The 16,223-nt window shown below is 42.3% G+C and overlaps 1 protein-coding gene across 1 annotated transcript; it reads right to left on the bottom strand.

Moving 5' to 3' along the window:
- Positions 1-8,339: 8,339 nt before the first annotated feature.
- LOC131250669 (polyphenol oxidase, chloroplastic-like) lies at positions 8,340-14,275 on the bottom strand. Its single transcript, XM_058250951.1, has 3 exons — positions 14,207-14,275; positions 14,028-14,125; positions 8,340-9,312 (listed from the first exon to the last, which is right to left on the bottom strand). Exons 1-3 carry the CDS (start codon positions 14,273-14,275, stop codon positions 8,340-8,342), a joined length of 1,140 nt encoding a protein of 379 aa, XP_058106934.1.
- Between the last annotated feature and the right edge of the window lie 1,948 nt (positions 14,276-16,223).

Below are 16,223 nucleotides of genomic sequence, written 5' to 3'. Positions count from 1 at the left end.
AATTTACTCAAATGAAACCCAACCTGATTTCAAGTTGGGTTGGGGTTTTCCAACCCTAAACCGACCGAGGACTCTGACAACTAGATCGGTCAGGTTCGGGGGTGACTAGAACCAAGTGGCAGCGCAAATTACTAATAGATATCGAACAACCTGATGATGCCTTCATTAAGTGTGCCCTGTTCTTTATTATAGGTTGAGGGATTGATAATCCTAGTCAACCGTAAAATCTCGGTTCCAGTCATTACAAGTCACATTGACTCAATTCTTCATGTCTTCCTCACTCAGCATCAAGGCAGACCCAAGACCGAATTTCCTAGCTAGTTGGCTCGAAATTTTGCTTTTTTCAGTTGAGTCAGTGAGCCTTAGAACTATTAAGTCGTTTTTAGTCTGACGAATTCTTAATGACATGTATGTGGTTTTAGTAGCCCATTGCCCATCGGCTAGACTCTTGACTGGTTCTGTTCAAGTGCGATAGGCTGGGTCTGGGTGGAGGCTCTGCATGCCATTGCTTAATATGAACCTGAGGTCCTACTAACCCTTTTTTGCTACCCCACATTTTTCATTGTAAATAGAGAAGTGACTGTGATTGTATATGCCATTCAGGCGGGCCACATCAGGATGATGTGACTCCCTAAAAGTCAGTCGTATCTGAAATTTAAGTGGGCCACACCGGGTGAACTTGTAGGCTCTAGGCATGATTTTAGGGCCCATGGAGGCAATGTTACTAGCATTTTTCTTCTTCTTCTTCCTCTTCTTTTTAAGAGAACTTAACATAAGCAATTCTCAAGTATTAATTACAGAGAATTTCACATAAGAAGAATTGAAGTGATTCGCAAATTCTAGAAAATTTTACATAGGCATTCTCAAGAAATAATTATAGAGAATTTAACATAAGAAACTCACAAGGAGACATATAAGGTTGGTCATTGAGGTTTTAGAAGTATATGAGAGATATCCAATAGTTTTAGTTGGTAAAGTTGTTCAACAAAATTGTAAGATGGAAGAAAATGCATAATGGAGGAAAACTGTTATTATACGTATTCGTAACAATAAAAGAGACATATAGAGCTATGCTAACTATCATGTGATCAAAATTATCAGCCATACTATTAAATTTTGGTAGTGATTGATTTAGCAATGACTAGATTTAGGGTAATTAAGAAGAAAACATGTTCATGAGTTGCGTTGCGCCGTCAATCCGCCGGTTGGAAGAGAAGAAGAGACTAAAAAATCATGAAGATTCAAAATTCAAGTGTGTAACTTTTGGTTCATGATACATTCCAATGGAGCGGATTGCTTACTGACACTGTTAGTAGCCAGTAGCTACTGAACGGTGCTCTGTGGATCCCACTATGATGTATGTGTTTTATCTGCGCCGTCAATCCATTTTTACAGATCATTTTATGGTCTGAGCCCAAAAACGATGTAGATCCAAATCTCATGTGGACCACACTATAGGAAACTATGGTAATTGAACGCCCATCTTTAAAACTTTTTGCATGAAGCTGATTTTTGTTTTCGTTGTTTTTCCTTTTATCCAGATCTTTGAGACCTAATCAACAAGATGGTTGGCAAATAAACATTACAGTGGGCCCTAAGAAGTTTTTAATGGTGGGCGTTCAATCACTGCTGTTTTTTTGTGGTGTGGTCCACTTGAGATTTGGATCTATCTCAGTTTTTACATTACATCCTCAAATGATCTGGAAAAATAGATGGACGGTGTGGATAAATGACATATGTTATGGTAAGGCCTACAGAGCACTGTCCAGTAGCCAGGCGTCAGTAGGCAATCCGTAACTCATCCAAATGGGAGCAGACAAGGAGTTACCGGATAACACCTTAGTGGGTGCTACGGTGGGGCTCACTTTGATGATGCGTTATTAGGGTTGTACATCGAGTCCAGCTCGACTCGGCTTGGCCACTAGCTGACCTTAGCTCGAACTTGGCTCGGCTTGGTCCTCGAGCCTGACTGGCCAGCTCGGCTTGGTTTGGTCAGCAGCTTAGGCCAGCTCAGGCCGGGTTCAAGCCAAGATCGAGTCAAGTTCGACATTGAGGCATTTCCACAAACACCTGGATTGCACCTTCAAAATCCCTCTGTATGTGAAACAGAAGCAATGGTTTTACAGGTATTTTATCAAACACCTTCTAGGCAATATAAAAACCAAGAAAAACCAAGAAAAAAAGGGTATTTGTTTCATGTACATACCTTGCCACCGGCCACACTTCGTTGAGTCATTTTATCAAACACTTGGTTAGCAACATCAATGGCAAAGTAACCGAGTCACCGAACCGGTTCGATCTGAGTTCGATTCGAGCTGGATTCGATCCGAGTCGAGTTGAGCTGGGGCCTGCTTGAACTCGGCTCGAACTCATTTTTGAGCTCAAAAAATCAGCTTGACTCGGCTCGAACTCAACTTCGATCTGAGTCGAATTGAGCTTTTTCGAGTCGAGTTGAGCGAGCTAACTGAGCTAGCTCGGTTCGTGTACACAGCTATGTGTTATATATCCATGCCGTTCATCCGTTTCTCTGGCCCATTTAAGGACGTGGTCCAAAAAATTAAGTAGATCCAGATCTGAATGGACCACACCATAGGAAACAAATATGTTCGAGTGTCTCACCGTAAAAAATTCTAAAGGGCCCATAGTAAGGTTTTCGTATTGTTTATTTGCCATCCAACCTGTTGATAATATCGAGAAGACTCGGATGAAAGGAAAATACATATATCAGCTTGATCCAAAACTTTTGTGGCCCACAAAAAGATTTTAAATGTCGTTCTTCAAAATTTCTATTGGTGTGGTCCACCAGAGATTTAGATCTTCTTAAGGTTTGGGATAGAGTCCTAAAATGAGATGGAAAAACAGATGAACGGCATGGATATACAGAAAATACAATTTCCCTTTTCATGACCTTATACAACAACTAATCCTGAAGACCTCTTGTAATCCCCTAACTGATCACTAACTAATCCGAGGTAATTAGTTCCTAATATATCTAACCCCAACGAACTAAGACCGACTCTGTCAAACTTTATAACTCTTTAACCACCAATTAACAACTAACCAACACAAGAAGGAATTACAAAAATATTGCCAAACTCCAAAATTTGCAAAAATATCCCTACTTGACGTCATTTATCTGATGTGTCTCATGAATGGTGCCGGCTATGGCTGGTGTGATCCTAGCTGTCCAAGTAGGGCATGACACATGTCCACATCACTAATTTACTATCAGCTTGAGGGACAATGTTCATTGGTGTCCATATCATGTCGAAGACTATAATCTGTTATTGTTTCTCTTCAATTATTGCCTATTGTTGTAAATAGGGATTGTGCTACTGTAGATAGTTTGAGTGCTACCAAGTGCCTTTTCAACCCTGAGATTGGTTTTCCAGAGTAGTATGCCACTTGTTTATTGTGAAATGATGCTTATGTAGCATCATTCTATCACCTTAAGGGATTCCAAGTCCACTAGTGTTTGTCCAATACTCTGGATTATACCGACATTCATAAAATGACAGTTATCTCTTTGACAGGATTATTAATACATTGAACAGTAAATTTTTTCTGTAAGTGATTTACCATTTTATTATTGCTCATAGCGAGGCAAACTCTATCTAAACGACTACTAAAATGTACTGGTCTCTGTAACAACTTTTATTGAAATGTCCGAGTGCGTATGTTGGATAAGTGCGTATGTTGGCCGAGTACTCCAGATCGGGAGTTAACTCCATCCGGTGTGGTCATGCGGACTAGGACAGGCATTGCAAAGCTTGGGTTATTGAGTACTTGTTAGGTGGTCACTTAGTACTTAAGTACCTGTGAGAAGATTATGGTGATCCAGCTGGTTCCACGCCTCTGATTCTTTTGATCACAATGTTTGGTCTTTGATTGTTATTAGGCGAGTTAAATGGACAAATTTTTGTCCCTATCCCACAATGTGATTGAGTGGGAGATGTTGGACCTAGGCCAGTGGGGCCCACTGGTGAGCAATCACTAGTGAGTACGTCCCATGTTTTTTCCGGTCTCTTCTTTTCAGTTAAATTTCAAATTCAAATATGAATTTGATTTTTGCTGGGAGATAGGGATGTGATCGGATGATATGGTATCATCCAATCTCATCCAAGCTCTTATTCCTTCCTGTATAAAGGATGAGACTCTCTCTCGTAATCAATCATAAGAAATATCGAGAGTATACAGAGAGAGATATAGTGTGCACAGTAGTCTGTCCATTTTGGTTTGTCCTTGGGACGATCTAATCCATAAATCGTAATCAAGAACCACTTATACTATAGGATCAGAGGTGTGAATAGATCCATCTACTCCAGTAGTAGATAGCGGACTGTTGGAGCATCAATCTTCTGCTTTGTAAGAGTTCCAAAACTCGTGTAGACTGTCAGATCTTGAGGGCTCATCTTCCACGCTTCCCAACATATCAACGATCACCATAACCTTTATATATATCATCAAAGGGTTAAATACTCCATAGAGAATTCAGGTGGGCTTTTTATTAAAGGAGATAGTCTTTTATCATAAACCTAGGTACGCCACATCAAAGAAAAGGGATGGAAACACCCACTGTTTAAACTTTCATAAAGCCCACCATCATATTTATGTTCCATCTAACTCATTTATAAACAGATGCCTACATGGATGAAGGAAAAGCATAAATATCAGCCATATCTGAAACTTTTGTGGCGCTATTCAAGTTTCAATCCCGTTGTTTCATGTAATGTAATGTAATGTGGCCTACTTGAATTTTGATTTTGTCTAGTTTTTGGGCTCACGCAATACCATGAGGTGGCGAAATTAATGGACGCAGTGGATGTGACCAGGACATTACTGTGGGACGCATCAAACTTTCGGTTACACGAGTTCAAAAGAAATTGGATTGCGTTCTGAGTAAAATATGTGGGCCCCACCATGAGTTAGGTGTCTTATCCACCCCCATCCATCCGTTTCAACAGCTTATTTTAGTGTATGATCCCAAAATAGAAGAATATGAAAAGATGGAATGGACCACACTACGAGAAACAGTTTAAAATGAATGCCTAACATCAAAATCTTAAAAAGGCTACAAAGGTTTTTGATCGAGCGGATATTTGTGTTTTCCCTTCATCCATGTATTTGTGACCTTATGAAAAGGTTGGATGACAAATAAACATCACTGTGGACCTTAGGAAGCTTTCGATGGGTGGACATCATTTTCCCCACTGTTTCTTATGAGGGATCCACTTGAGCTCTGGACATGCTTCCATTTTGGGCTTAACCCATAAAATGAGCTAAAAAAAATGGATGGACGGTGTAGATAAGCAACATTCAACAACAGTGGGCCCAACAGAGTTTACTCAGCACGATAAAGCCAACTGGGTGTTGGGTACTACCCCTGCAGGACATACCTAGCTAGAGAAGGACGGTCCAGGCAGGGGCTCTGTGGGAACACTATGATTTATATGTTTTATCTACACCATCTATCTATTTTGAAAGATCATTTTAGACATGAGCTAAAAAATGAGGTAGATAGAAATCTCAAGTGGACCACACCACAGTAAGCAGCGGGGATTTAGAGCCTACCGATGAATACTTCTTGGGGCCACGGAAGTTTTGGATGAAGATGATATTTATATTTTCCCTTCTTTCAAATATACGTGACCTTAAGAACAAGTTGGATGGGATATGAACATCACAGTCGGGTCTAGAAAGTCTTCAAAGTGTAGGAATTCAATCCCCATTGCTTCCCGTGGTGACTTGAGCGATCAATCTTCATCCTTTTGTGGGAAGCGGATTGGCTGGTGTACGACACATCAGCTATATAGCCTGTGTATTGACGTCATCAAGTTCTGTCCATTTAATCATGAGGTATGTGTTATATCCAAAATGTCCATCCATTTGACAAGCTCGTCTTAAGGCTTGAGATGAAAAATAAGACAGATCTAACCATCAAGTGCACTACACTCAAAATGCAGCGGGGGATTGAATGTCTACCATTGAAACCCTTTTAGGGGTCATAAAAGTTTTGGATCGATATGAAATTTGTTTTTCCTCTTCATCCAGGTATTTGTGACCTTATGAACAGATTGGATGGAAAATAAACATTATGGTGGGCCCTACGAAAATTTTAACATTGAAAATCATTATCTTGTTGCTATTTGTGGTGTGGTCCAGTTGATCTTTGGATATGATTTATTTTTTGCATAATGATCTGAAATGATTTCGAATAAAGGATGAATGGTGTGAATATAATAAATACATTACTGTTGGGCCCATGTAACTTTGATCTCATTTGAACCGTTCGTACAACTCGGAGCTTGAGGAGCGTCACCACTGGTCTTCGCACCACACTGCCTACACCAGCTACATAGCTGGATGTGGTACACCAGCCAATCCACTTCCCTTTTGTGGCGAATAAAATAACCTTTCAAAATAGATGAATGGACGAAGCCGATTGGTTGGTGTACCTCACACCAGCTATATAGCTGTGTATTGATGTCAGCAAGTTCTGTGGTCCAATCATGATGTATGTATTATATCCAAACCGTCCATCTACTTGGTGAGCTTGTCTTAAAGCCTAAGATGAAAAATAAGAAAGATCTAAATATCAAGTGGACTACGCTGAAAAAAGCAGTCGGAGATTGAACATCTACATTGAAACCTTTTCTGAGGTCACAGAAGTTTCGGATCAATATGATATTTGTTTTTCCCATTCATCCAGGTATCTGTGACCTTATGAATTGATTATATGGAAAAAAAAAAAAAATTACTGTGGGCCCTACTATTGTATATGATTCATATTTTTGGCTTAGAAATGACCTTGAAAAATAGATGAACGGCGTGGATATAACAAATACATCATTCTGGGACCATGTAACTTTGATCTCCCTTGAACCATTCCTACAACTGCGAGCTTATGAGGTACACCAGCCAATCCGCTTCCATGAATGGCATGGATAAATTATATACACCATGATGGGCCGTAAAGAGTGCTGTCCGTCTATAGCTATTTCCGTACCCAATCCGGGCCCCAAAATGAGGGAAACGGATTGTATACTCTCCCTGCCACCTGCCAATGGCTGATGGTCGGTGCTCTGTGAGTCCCACCATGATGTATTGTTTCATCCATGCCGTCCATCCATTTTTTCAAATCATTTTATGATATGAGACCAAAAATGAGGTATATTCCAATCTCAAGTGGACCACATTGCAGGAAACAGTGTTGAATGAATGTGGACCATTAAAAAATTTTTAGGAGCTATAAAAGTTTTGGATCAAACTTTTATATATATATATATCTGGGTGTATGATCTAATCAACAGATTGGATGTTAAATAAATAGTACAGTGGACCTTAGGAGGATTTAAATGGTGGATATCCAATCTCTATTGTTTTCCTGTGGTGTGCCCCACCTGAGATTTATATCCCTCTCATTTTTGAAATGAAGCCATATAATGATCTGAAAAAAATGGATGAACGGAATGGATGAAACACATACATCATGGTGGGCCCACAGCACCGACCACCAGCCAGGGGCTGAAACGGATTTGGCTACTCCCCTGCCACCATCCCCTGGCTGATGGTCGGTGCTCTGTGAGCCCCACCATGATGCATGTGCTTCATCCTTGCCGTTCATCTATTTTTCTAAATCATTTTATGGTTTAAGACCAAAAATGAGGTATATCTCATTCTCAAGTGGACCACATTACAGGAAACGGTGTTGAATGAGAGTCGACCATTAAAAACTTTTTGGGGGCCATAAATGTTTTGGATCAAGCTGATCTTTGTATTATTATTATTATTATTATTATTATTATTATTATTATTTTTTCCCTTCATCTAGGTTTGTATGACCTAATAAACAGATTGGATGTCAAATAAACATTACAGTGGGCCGTAGGAAGATTTTAATGGTGGATATCCAATCATTATTGCTTTCTGTGGTGTGGTCCACCTGAGATTTATATCCCTCAAATTTTTGGGATCAAGCCCTAAAATTCCTAGAAAAAATGTATTATAATATTTTTACGGTGCATATGTGTGTGTATACTATTAAGTATAGATGCTTGACGGTAATTATACTAAAACAAAAAAAAAAACCAAAGCTGTAACATGCACATTTGGCCCCATATGTGTTGTCAGGTGATCAGATCAGAACTATCCATACTAACTCATTGCTTTTAACTTGGATGTTTCACAGTTCTAACCTCTCACCCCAAAAGGAGTAAGCTTCACATTCGATAGAAGAAAGCAAGGATCTGGATCCAAGGTTTCAGTTCAACCATTGGACTGTGGTCCATTCACAATGACCCCCTGGATATGGAAGGTCTCAATCATCCCAAATGTGGATATTAACGATTGCAGGTGTGAGAATGAAATCGGTAAGGAGAAGCGAGAAGATTAGAGGAAAAGTCGGGCAGGGGCATCACTTTCACCAACTCTTTATTCTCGTCGTAGAAGACGAAGGAAGAGTCCAGCCAGTCAGTTTCATTGGTTTCGAGGTGATTCAAATTAGTGGAGCCCTTATTCTGGGCCCTGTAGATTTCCCACACGCGATCCATATTCGAGTGGTGTGCATAGAAGATAGGGTCCCGCGCTGATCTGATGAAGTTACCCAAGTCGAAATTGTAATTATTTTCAGAATCGGTCGTCCCCGTCCACACGTGGACAACGTTGTGCAAGTTCTCTAGGTAACCAGCATAATCAAAATTAAACTGTTCCCCTGATCTAATAGGGCATCCGATGAATTGCAATGGATCATCCTTGGTCTCGTCGAAGATCTTTTTGAAATAGCACAGGTTCCTGTTCATCAGTTCCTGTTCTTCCTTTGTATTGGCGGGCCAATTGGTGTCATCGGGGTAAAACAGATCCAGTTTGTTGTCTTCACGTGCATGGTCCTTGTTGCGTAACTCGTCATAGAGGGGCGAATCTGTTTTGGCATATATACCCGGGAACCCCATCCCGTCAAGGCTATCAAAGTTCCAGTAGGGAAGCCTAACGGGGTAACCGTCATCAAGCAGTTTCGTTAGGATCCTCTCGAAGAAGTAGATGTACCATCGGTGCCACGGCAAGAAGAACCAGCTGAAGTGGACTTGCAAAGAAGCTGCCTCCTTATTATTATGGCTGTACGCCCCGTTGCAGAAGGTGCAGTGTAGTTTCGCCTGCTGAGTGAAGCCCAGTGGGTTATTTGGTTCGGTCGTGTCCAGTTCCCTCATCTTCTGAATAGCCGTCTCAAACTGTTGGCTGAGTAAGCCAGATTTTCTCTTTGCTTCAAGATAACAAATTTTTCTTCGCTTTACAAAGCCTCTGCACAACTTAGAAAATCTGATTTTTAGGAGGAAGAAAGAGAGAAGAAACAGGACAAGAAATTTTTTTATTTTAAAAAACTGATTTCTTTTACTGTTGCTGCTGCTGCACACTTGCTGTTTTTCTTGCTTCACTTGCTTGCCACAACCGGATACAAGGTGCCTATTTATAGGCTTTTGAATGTAAGTTGAAAAGACAAAACTGCCCCTACTAGGAGCTTCTAACACTTAAATGTTCCTAGAAAATACACAAGCATTTTCATCTTCCAAGAGCATCTCCATGGAAAGTGTTGCTGTGCTTTGGAAGATGAACAGTCAGTATAGCAATTGCTGAGCTTTGGTTTACAATTCCAACACTCCCTTTCAAACCAAAACCGGCTTCATTCCGAGTGTCACGCCCCGAACTTGGAAACCGGGCTCACAAAATTCCCGATCGCTGAATCCGGCGCCGACAGCCTCCGTAGAACCCCATTCTCGGCTCCCGGCACCCATTTACCAGGTTCCGATCTTGGGATACTAAAAGGAGGATTTATAATCATCAGTTTGATTCATAATGAGCATAACCAAGGCATAACCCACGAACAATAAACACAAGAACACCATCACAAAATCCACTATGATAAAAAACTTTAAGTACAATACGTGAGAAGGGAAATACAAGATAGTGCGAATAACAAAAACTCCAAAGGCTCGGCCGCACACTCCTACTGCTGCTATGCTACGGCTGCGACCTAGCGTCACCTGCACGCATCAATCGTGCATAAGCTTATAGAAAGCTTAGGGGGCGATGTAAGTGTGTGCGCAATATAAGCGTGCTCTGGATGCAAGGTCAGAGAAATGCGGGATCATGCTGATGAACAAATGTATGCAATCAGCCATACAAAGGCCATGCGGTGCAAAACATGAATACAATCGGCCACATCAAGGCCATGTGATGCAGAATGCAAGTCATGCATGTCAATCCTCATTCACATATCAATGCAGCTCCTCACTAGAGCATCAAATCAGTGCGGTTCTCAGTATGGATAATCATTGGGGTCAAGTACACTCTACGCTAGCTTGCCACCCTTATCCGGACGCACAACTGGGAGGGTGGAAGAGACCTCACTATCCGCCTGCCAATATCGGGCCCGGCTCGTCGATAGCGGACCAATTCCTCAAGCTGGTCAAACTCAACCTAGAAATTGCTCCCTCACTCAGGCGGGTAAGGTCACACTCCTTTCCAACCGACCACGATACAGTGGGAGACGCGGCCTACTGGTATACGGCCCTCGCGCGCTCGTGTATCCACTCGGTATCGACGTTGGAGTCATCCTCTGGTACTATCGGGTTTAGAAATTTTCATCCAAGGACATCTATGGCGCCCGTATGCTAGAACCAAATATTTTCGGTATCCAATCCTGCCATCCACGATGTGTCTGTGGAGGCTATGACCCTGATGTCGCTAGGGCATACAGTAACTACAATCACACAAATGCAAGTGCATGAGTCACATTAACAGTCATGCAATAATTCTGCGTGCACCATGCACTTATATGGGGCAACTCCGCCTTTCAGGGAGCCCATAAATGGTCCGCCCAAAGGCATATGTTATGATCGGTCACTCCTCACATCAGGCATAAATATGATGCGAATGATCACGAATCATGGGTCTATACTAAACATGTATAAGAGATGGGCTCTGTGTATAACGAAAATAGGCCTAGACGGCCTACTTACTACAAGTATGAGCCTATTAATGGGCCTTAGAGAGAGTTATAATGCGGACATTTAACCAACATTATCCATTCAATGTGGACGTCAAACCATCATTGCTCCTAAGGCGTAGCCCACTACAAAATCAATACATATACCATGGTGGAATTACACTATATTGGGCCTTATGTACGTCCTATTGGGCCTTAACCCATGGGCCTCCAGTACATCAAATGAGCCTCATACATAGGTCTCGTATATACATATCAAGGTGGACCTCAATGACGGCCACAAGGCATCAACATGGGCCTAGTCACATGGGCTTTGCATACATCACAATGGGCCTCATAGTATGGGCCTTATACAAATCAAGGTGGGCCTCAATGACGGCCACAAACATACCAAGATGGGCCTTATCACATGGCATTAAAATATTTTTCCAAGTGATTGGACGGTTTGGATGAAACACATGCATCATGGTGGGGCCCACACTAATGGAGGGTGTGGAATACATACTTAAGTGAGTCCCAAGTGGGCCTACCATAATGTTTATTTTCCATCCATCCCATTAACAAGGTCACTCAAACCTGGGGCCCAACCTGGGCCCATTGAAATGTTTATTTTCCACTCAACTTGGGCCCACTGTAATATTTATTTTCCATACAACCTGTTGATAGGGTCGTGTGGACCAGGGGCCCACTGGGATGTTTATTTGCACTCAACCCGTTCACAGGGCCACGCCGTCAGGGAGGGGCCCACCGAAATGTTTATTTTTCATCTAACCTGTTGATGAGGTCACGTGGGCAGGGAGCCCACCGTGACATTCATTTGACGTCCAACCTGTTGATAAGGTCACTTGGACCTGGCGGTGGGTGTGGGGCCCACCGAAACGTGGTTCACAAATCCAGCCCACCCATTATGTGGGTCCCATCTGGCTGACGGTCCAGACCAAGCTTCAGCAACATCCAAAACTCAGGTAGGCCCCACCAAATGATCTTATATATTTTAGGCATGTCTTCACATGATTTTAGATGGTATGGCCCGCATGAGTTCCGTTTACGGCTGATTTTTGGGGTGGACGGCTGGTCCGTGGGGACCCACCAAATGCATGGTTTTGATGTTTGAAACACATCACAGTGGGGCCCGCAGCTGGGGTCGTGAGGCCCTGCTCGCCGTCCGCCCGCCCTCTAACAGCAGCAGCAGCAGATGCTACTGCCTCTATTCTAATTTTTTTTTTGAAAAACCAAAGGTTTGATGGTTTTTGGTAGATGGGGCCCACCATAGACGAATTCATCCCATCCATTGGTCCCTGTGGCTCGATACAATCCCATCGAGTCCAATATTGGGTGGTTTTTGATATACAGGAGCATCAGGGAGGTATTTTAATGGTAGGAAACTTGTTTGCTATGCTATGGCCCACCGTAAATTCGGATTGAGATCATTTCTTGGCTCAACGCCTAAAACGATCTGGGAAATAGGATGGTCGGCTTGGATTGCATAAAAACATCAAGGTGGGGCCTGCATGAGTGGCCCACCTCTCCCTTCTCTTTAGCTAGCTTGGTAGTACAGTCCCATGTCAGTCAACACATCACTGTTTGCCAACGTCCAGCGTCCAGTGACGCTGGACGGCATACATAAGCACATTATTATGGTGGGTCCCACGTAGATGTGGCCCACCAATATATATACATATAATATATATATATATTATGTTATATATATAATACATATTATATTATATTTTATATATATATATATATATATTATATATATATATATATATATATATATATATAAACAAAAAAAGATGCATTGGGCCCATCCAAACAGTGGATGGTGTGGATCATCACCTGCAATAGAGTGGGCCACACCGTCTGATGTAGATGGACGGGGTAGATATAACACATATTGGTGGGATCCACACCATCACAACGAAAGAGAGAGAGAGAGAAATATACGGTGAGATAAAGAGGAGGGACCCTGCCACTATGGGCCTTCCATTGATACAACACATACATCAAAATGGGTCCCACAACAAGTGGGCCCTGAAGATCAAGATTTCAACGGTGGATCACCCACCTCTAAGCCTCCTCCTTGCTCCCTTAGCCTCAAATGCTCCTTGCCTTTGCCTTGGACGGTGGATGATGGAAGAGTAATGGTGTAGATGAGAGATGAGAGGGTGTAGATGGAAGATGAGAAGGTGGACCACACTCCATAGGTAAAACATCACACCACAGGGACTCTTTGTATGACCCAAACTCGATGGGGACTAGACATTGCTGGGTGACAGGTAGGGATGTCTTGTCAACCCAAGAAACTTTATACGGGTCTGGATGAGGTGTGGATTTCAGTTTTAAGCGATCTAAGGTGCTAGTGAAAATCACATTCTGACAACTTCCACTGTCCACTATCACCTTACAATTCTTTTCACCACACTTGGCAATAGTGTAGAAGATAGTGCACTACGACTTGATGATGGAGAGGGGGCCGTGAAGATGCTTCCTCACCCTCATTGGAATGTGCTGAACTCCTCACTAAAGGATCAAAGGAGTCTGTATCTGCCTTCTGTTCGGATACTACCTGATCGACGTCGATATCTAGAACTGCTGCTCCCTCGACTACCTGTGGATCAGGGTCTCCCTCCGCATCATCTAAATTAGTTGATTTGACCTACTCATAAAGTGGTTCCTCATCATCACCTATCTGTATCATGTTACCTATAGACAACAAGTCTAGTGGGTCCTGATTTTCCTCCATGTCTTGGTCTATCCGCAACTGCCTCTCTTAACTTCATATTGTAGTGGCAGTACATGAACTTTTGTAGCTTCTCATATGCCAACCTATTCCTCTTGTTGGTGTGTATGAGTGATTATGTGCTCCAATTTCTCTCACACGGTGAGGAGGATACAGTCTGTACGAGAACATGGACTGCCAATAACTGCAGTGCGGGCGTGTCAACTCCGTACATCGCCCACCACTCACCTATATATCCACGAGGAGCTTGTTTTAGTTTAAAGTTTAAACAAAAAATGCAATTACCTAATTGTGTTACCATACTTACATGACATCATCGTTTCAGTCGATGCTTTTGCTAATGCGGATGAGAACGTACCCCTCACATCCCTAAACCACAATAACTGTAAACACGGATTCCCAGGTCATTATTTTTAATCACCTATATTTCTAGAGGCTATAAGGAAGAAAATTTATTGCATTACCTGGTTACTGAAATCTGCTTGCATTGTTGATTCTGGGAACAATCGTTTGAACACCTCGTGGATAGCCATCGTCAAATTTTGATTCTCATGGATCTGACGTTTGTAATGAAATTTAGGATTCAGATATTATGTTGAAACCCAAATATTAGTTGCTCAGTTGTATTAACATGTAAACAAAAGTGATGTTTAAGGTACTCAGTTGTATTAAGAAACTTACTGGCTTGGTGGAGTGGATGCTCGAGTGTCACGCCCCAAACTCAGAAATCGGATTCGCAGGAATCCCGATCACCGAATCTGGTGCCGACAGCCTCCGTAGTACCCCATTCTCGGCTCCTAGTGTCCATACGCCAGATTCCGATCCTGCGATCCTACCAGGAGGATTTTTTTTTTTTGGTACATATAATTCATAATAAGCATAACCATAAGATTACCCAATTCACAAATGCAACATCATCATCATATATCCACTAATATAATCATTTGAGTACAATGCAAAAAGGGAAAAGTACATATATCGAAAACAAAGCTCCAGAATACAACTGCACGCTCCAAGCTCAATGTTACTGCAACCTAATAACACCTGCACGCATCTATCGTGCATAAGCTTATAGAAAGCTTAGGGGGTGGCGAAGGTTGTGCACAAGGTAAGAGTTAAGAATACAATACAATGCCATAAATCAGACAATGGAATAAGTAGAAACACTGACAAGATACAATATCAGAGTAAGCAATTTAGATCAACCATATAAATGAGGAGCCAAAGAGAGCCAAATATCAAATACCGAGGGTACAATGCAAGACGTAAATCCTGCCAAGTCCGTCTAGGCCATATAAATGCAGAAACATGGTAACCCAAAATGCTAAGTACTGCAGATGCAATGTAATATGCAGTGCGAATGAAATGACCATGCTGGAGTGTGAAGTCGGGATGATAGTACGTAGTATCGCAAGTTACGGGGTCTATCACATGGGACTACTATCCAAACTAGTCCCATACCTAAATTTGGATAGTCAGACCCAATGTAGTAAACTCCTGATCTCAGGTTAGTCGCGCCCAACCGAAATCCTGGCCATGCGAAGGTACACAATAATTAGTTGCGCACCACCAGCCCGAGTGGATAGTGAATGAAATGAATGCATGAGTATGTAATTCCTACTCAATAAGTCCACATATCAGTACGGTTCCTCTTTGAGGAATCACCAGAGTCTATTACACTCCAAACCAAATTGTCGCCCCATCGCGCGCAACAAGGTGGGTGGAAGAGACCTCACTATCCGCCTATCAATATCGGGCCCGACTCGTCGATACCTGACCCATTCCTCGAGCTGGTCAGACTCAGCCTAGCATTGCCCCCTCCTCTCGGGCAGGTAAGGCCATACCCCTTCCAACCGATCATGACATAGTGAGAGACGCGGCCTAATGGTATACGGCCTTCATGCGCTCATGCATCCACTCGGTCTAGATGTTGGAGTAACCTCTGGAACCAAGAGGGTTCTGGAACTTTCACTCAAGGATATCTATAGCACCCCATGTAGAACAGATTTTCGGTATCCCATCTAGCCATCCACGATATGTATGTGGAGGCTACAACCTTAATGTCGCTAGGGCACATAATGCAAGACGCATGAGTCATACAATCCAGTCATGCATCAATCCTGCGCATACCATGCGCTCATGTGAGATAACCTCCGCCTATCAAGGAGTCTCATAACAATCTGTCTAATGAAATATGCAATGGTCAACCACCTCTCATAACAAGCATGCAGATGATGCGTGTGGGCATGTATCATGATGCTATGCAATCGCATACTCATAATCGGTATCAATGATCGACATCGACAATCGACCTCGACAATGTGAAATTTAACCAACATTGCCCCCGAGGAATGATCCTCACATATAATGGATCCATGACCTCACACAAGGGACAAATATACAACACCATGGGCCTCACTCAAGACCTTAATACACATTACGATGGGCCTTTCACATGGGCCTAACACACATCACAAAGGG

Source organism: Magnolia sinica, chromosome 7 (genome assembly GCF_029962835.1).
Source record: "Magnolia sinica isolate HGM2019 chromosome 7, MsV1, whole genome shotgun sequence".
NCBI lineage: Eukaryota > Viridiplantae > Streptophyta > Magnoliopsida > Magnoliales > Magnoliaceae > Magnolia > Magnolia sinica.
This window is presented reverse-complemented; position numbering and strand designations above follow the sequence as displayed.

Excerpts from the sequence above, each read along its gene's own strand:
- LOC131250669 (XM_058250951.1), bottom strand. The coding sequence starts at position 14,275 with ATGGCTATCCACGAGGTGTTCAAACGATTGTTCCCAGAATCAACAATG. Across the intron at positions 14,126-14,206 it reads AAGCAGATTTCAGTAACCAG|TTATTGTGGTTTAGGGATGT; the intron begins GTAATGCAATAA and ends CCGTGTTTACAG. Across the intron at positions 9,313-14,027 it reads AAGTATGGTAACACAATTAG|ATTTTCTAAGTTGTGCAGAG; the intron begins GTAATTGCATTT and ends CCTAAAAATCAG.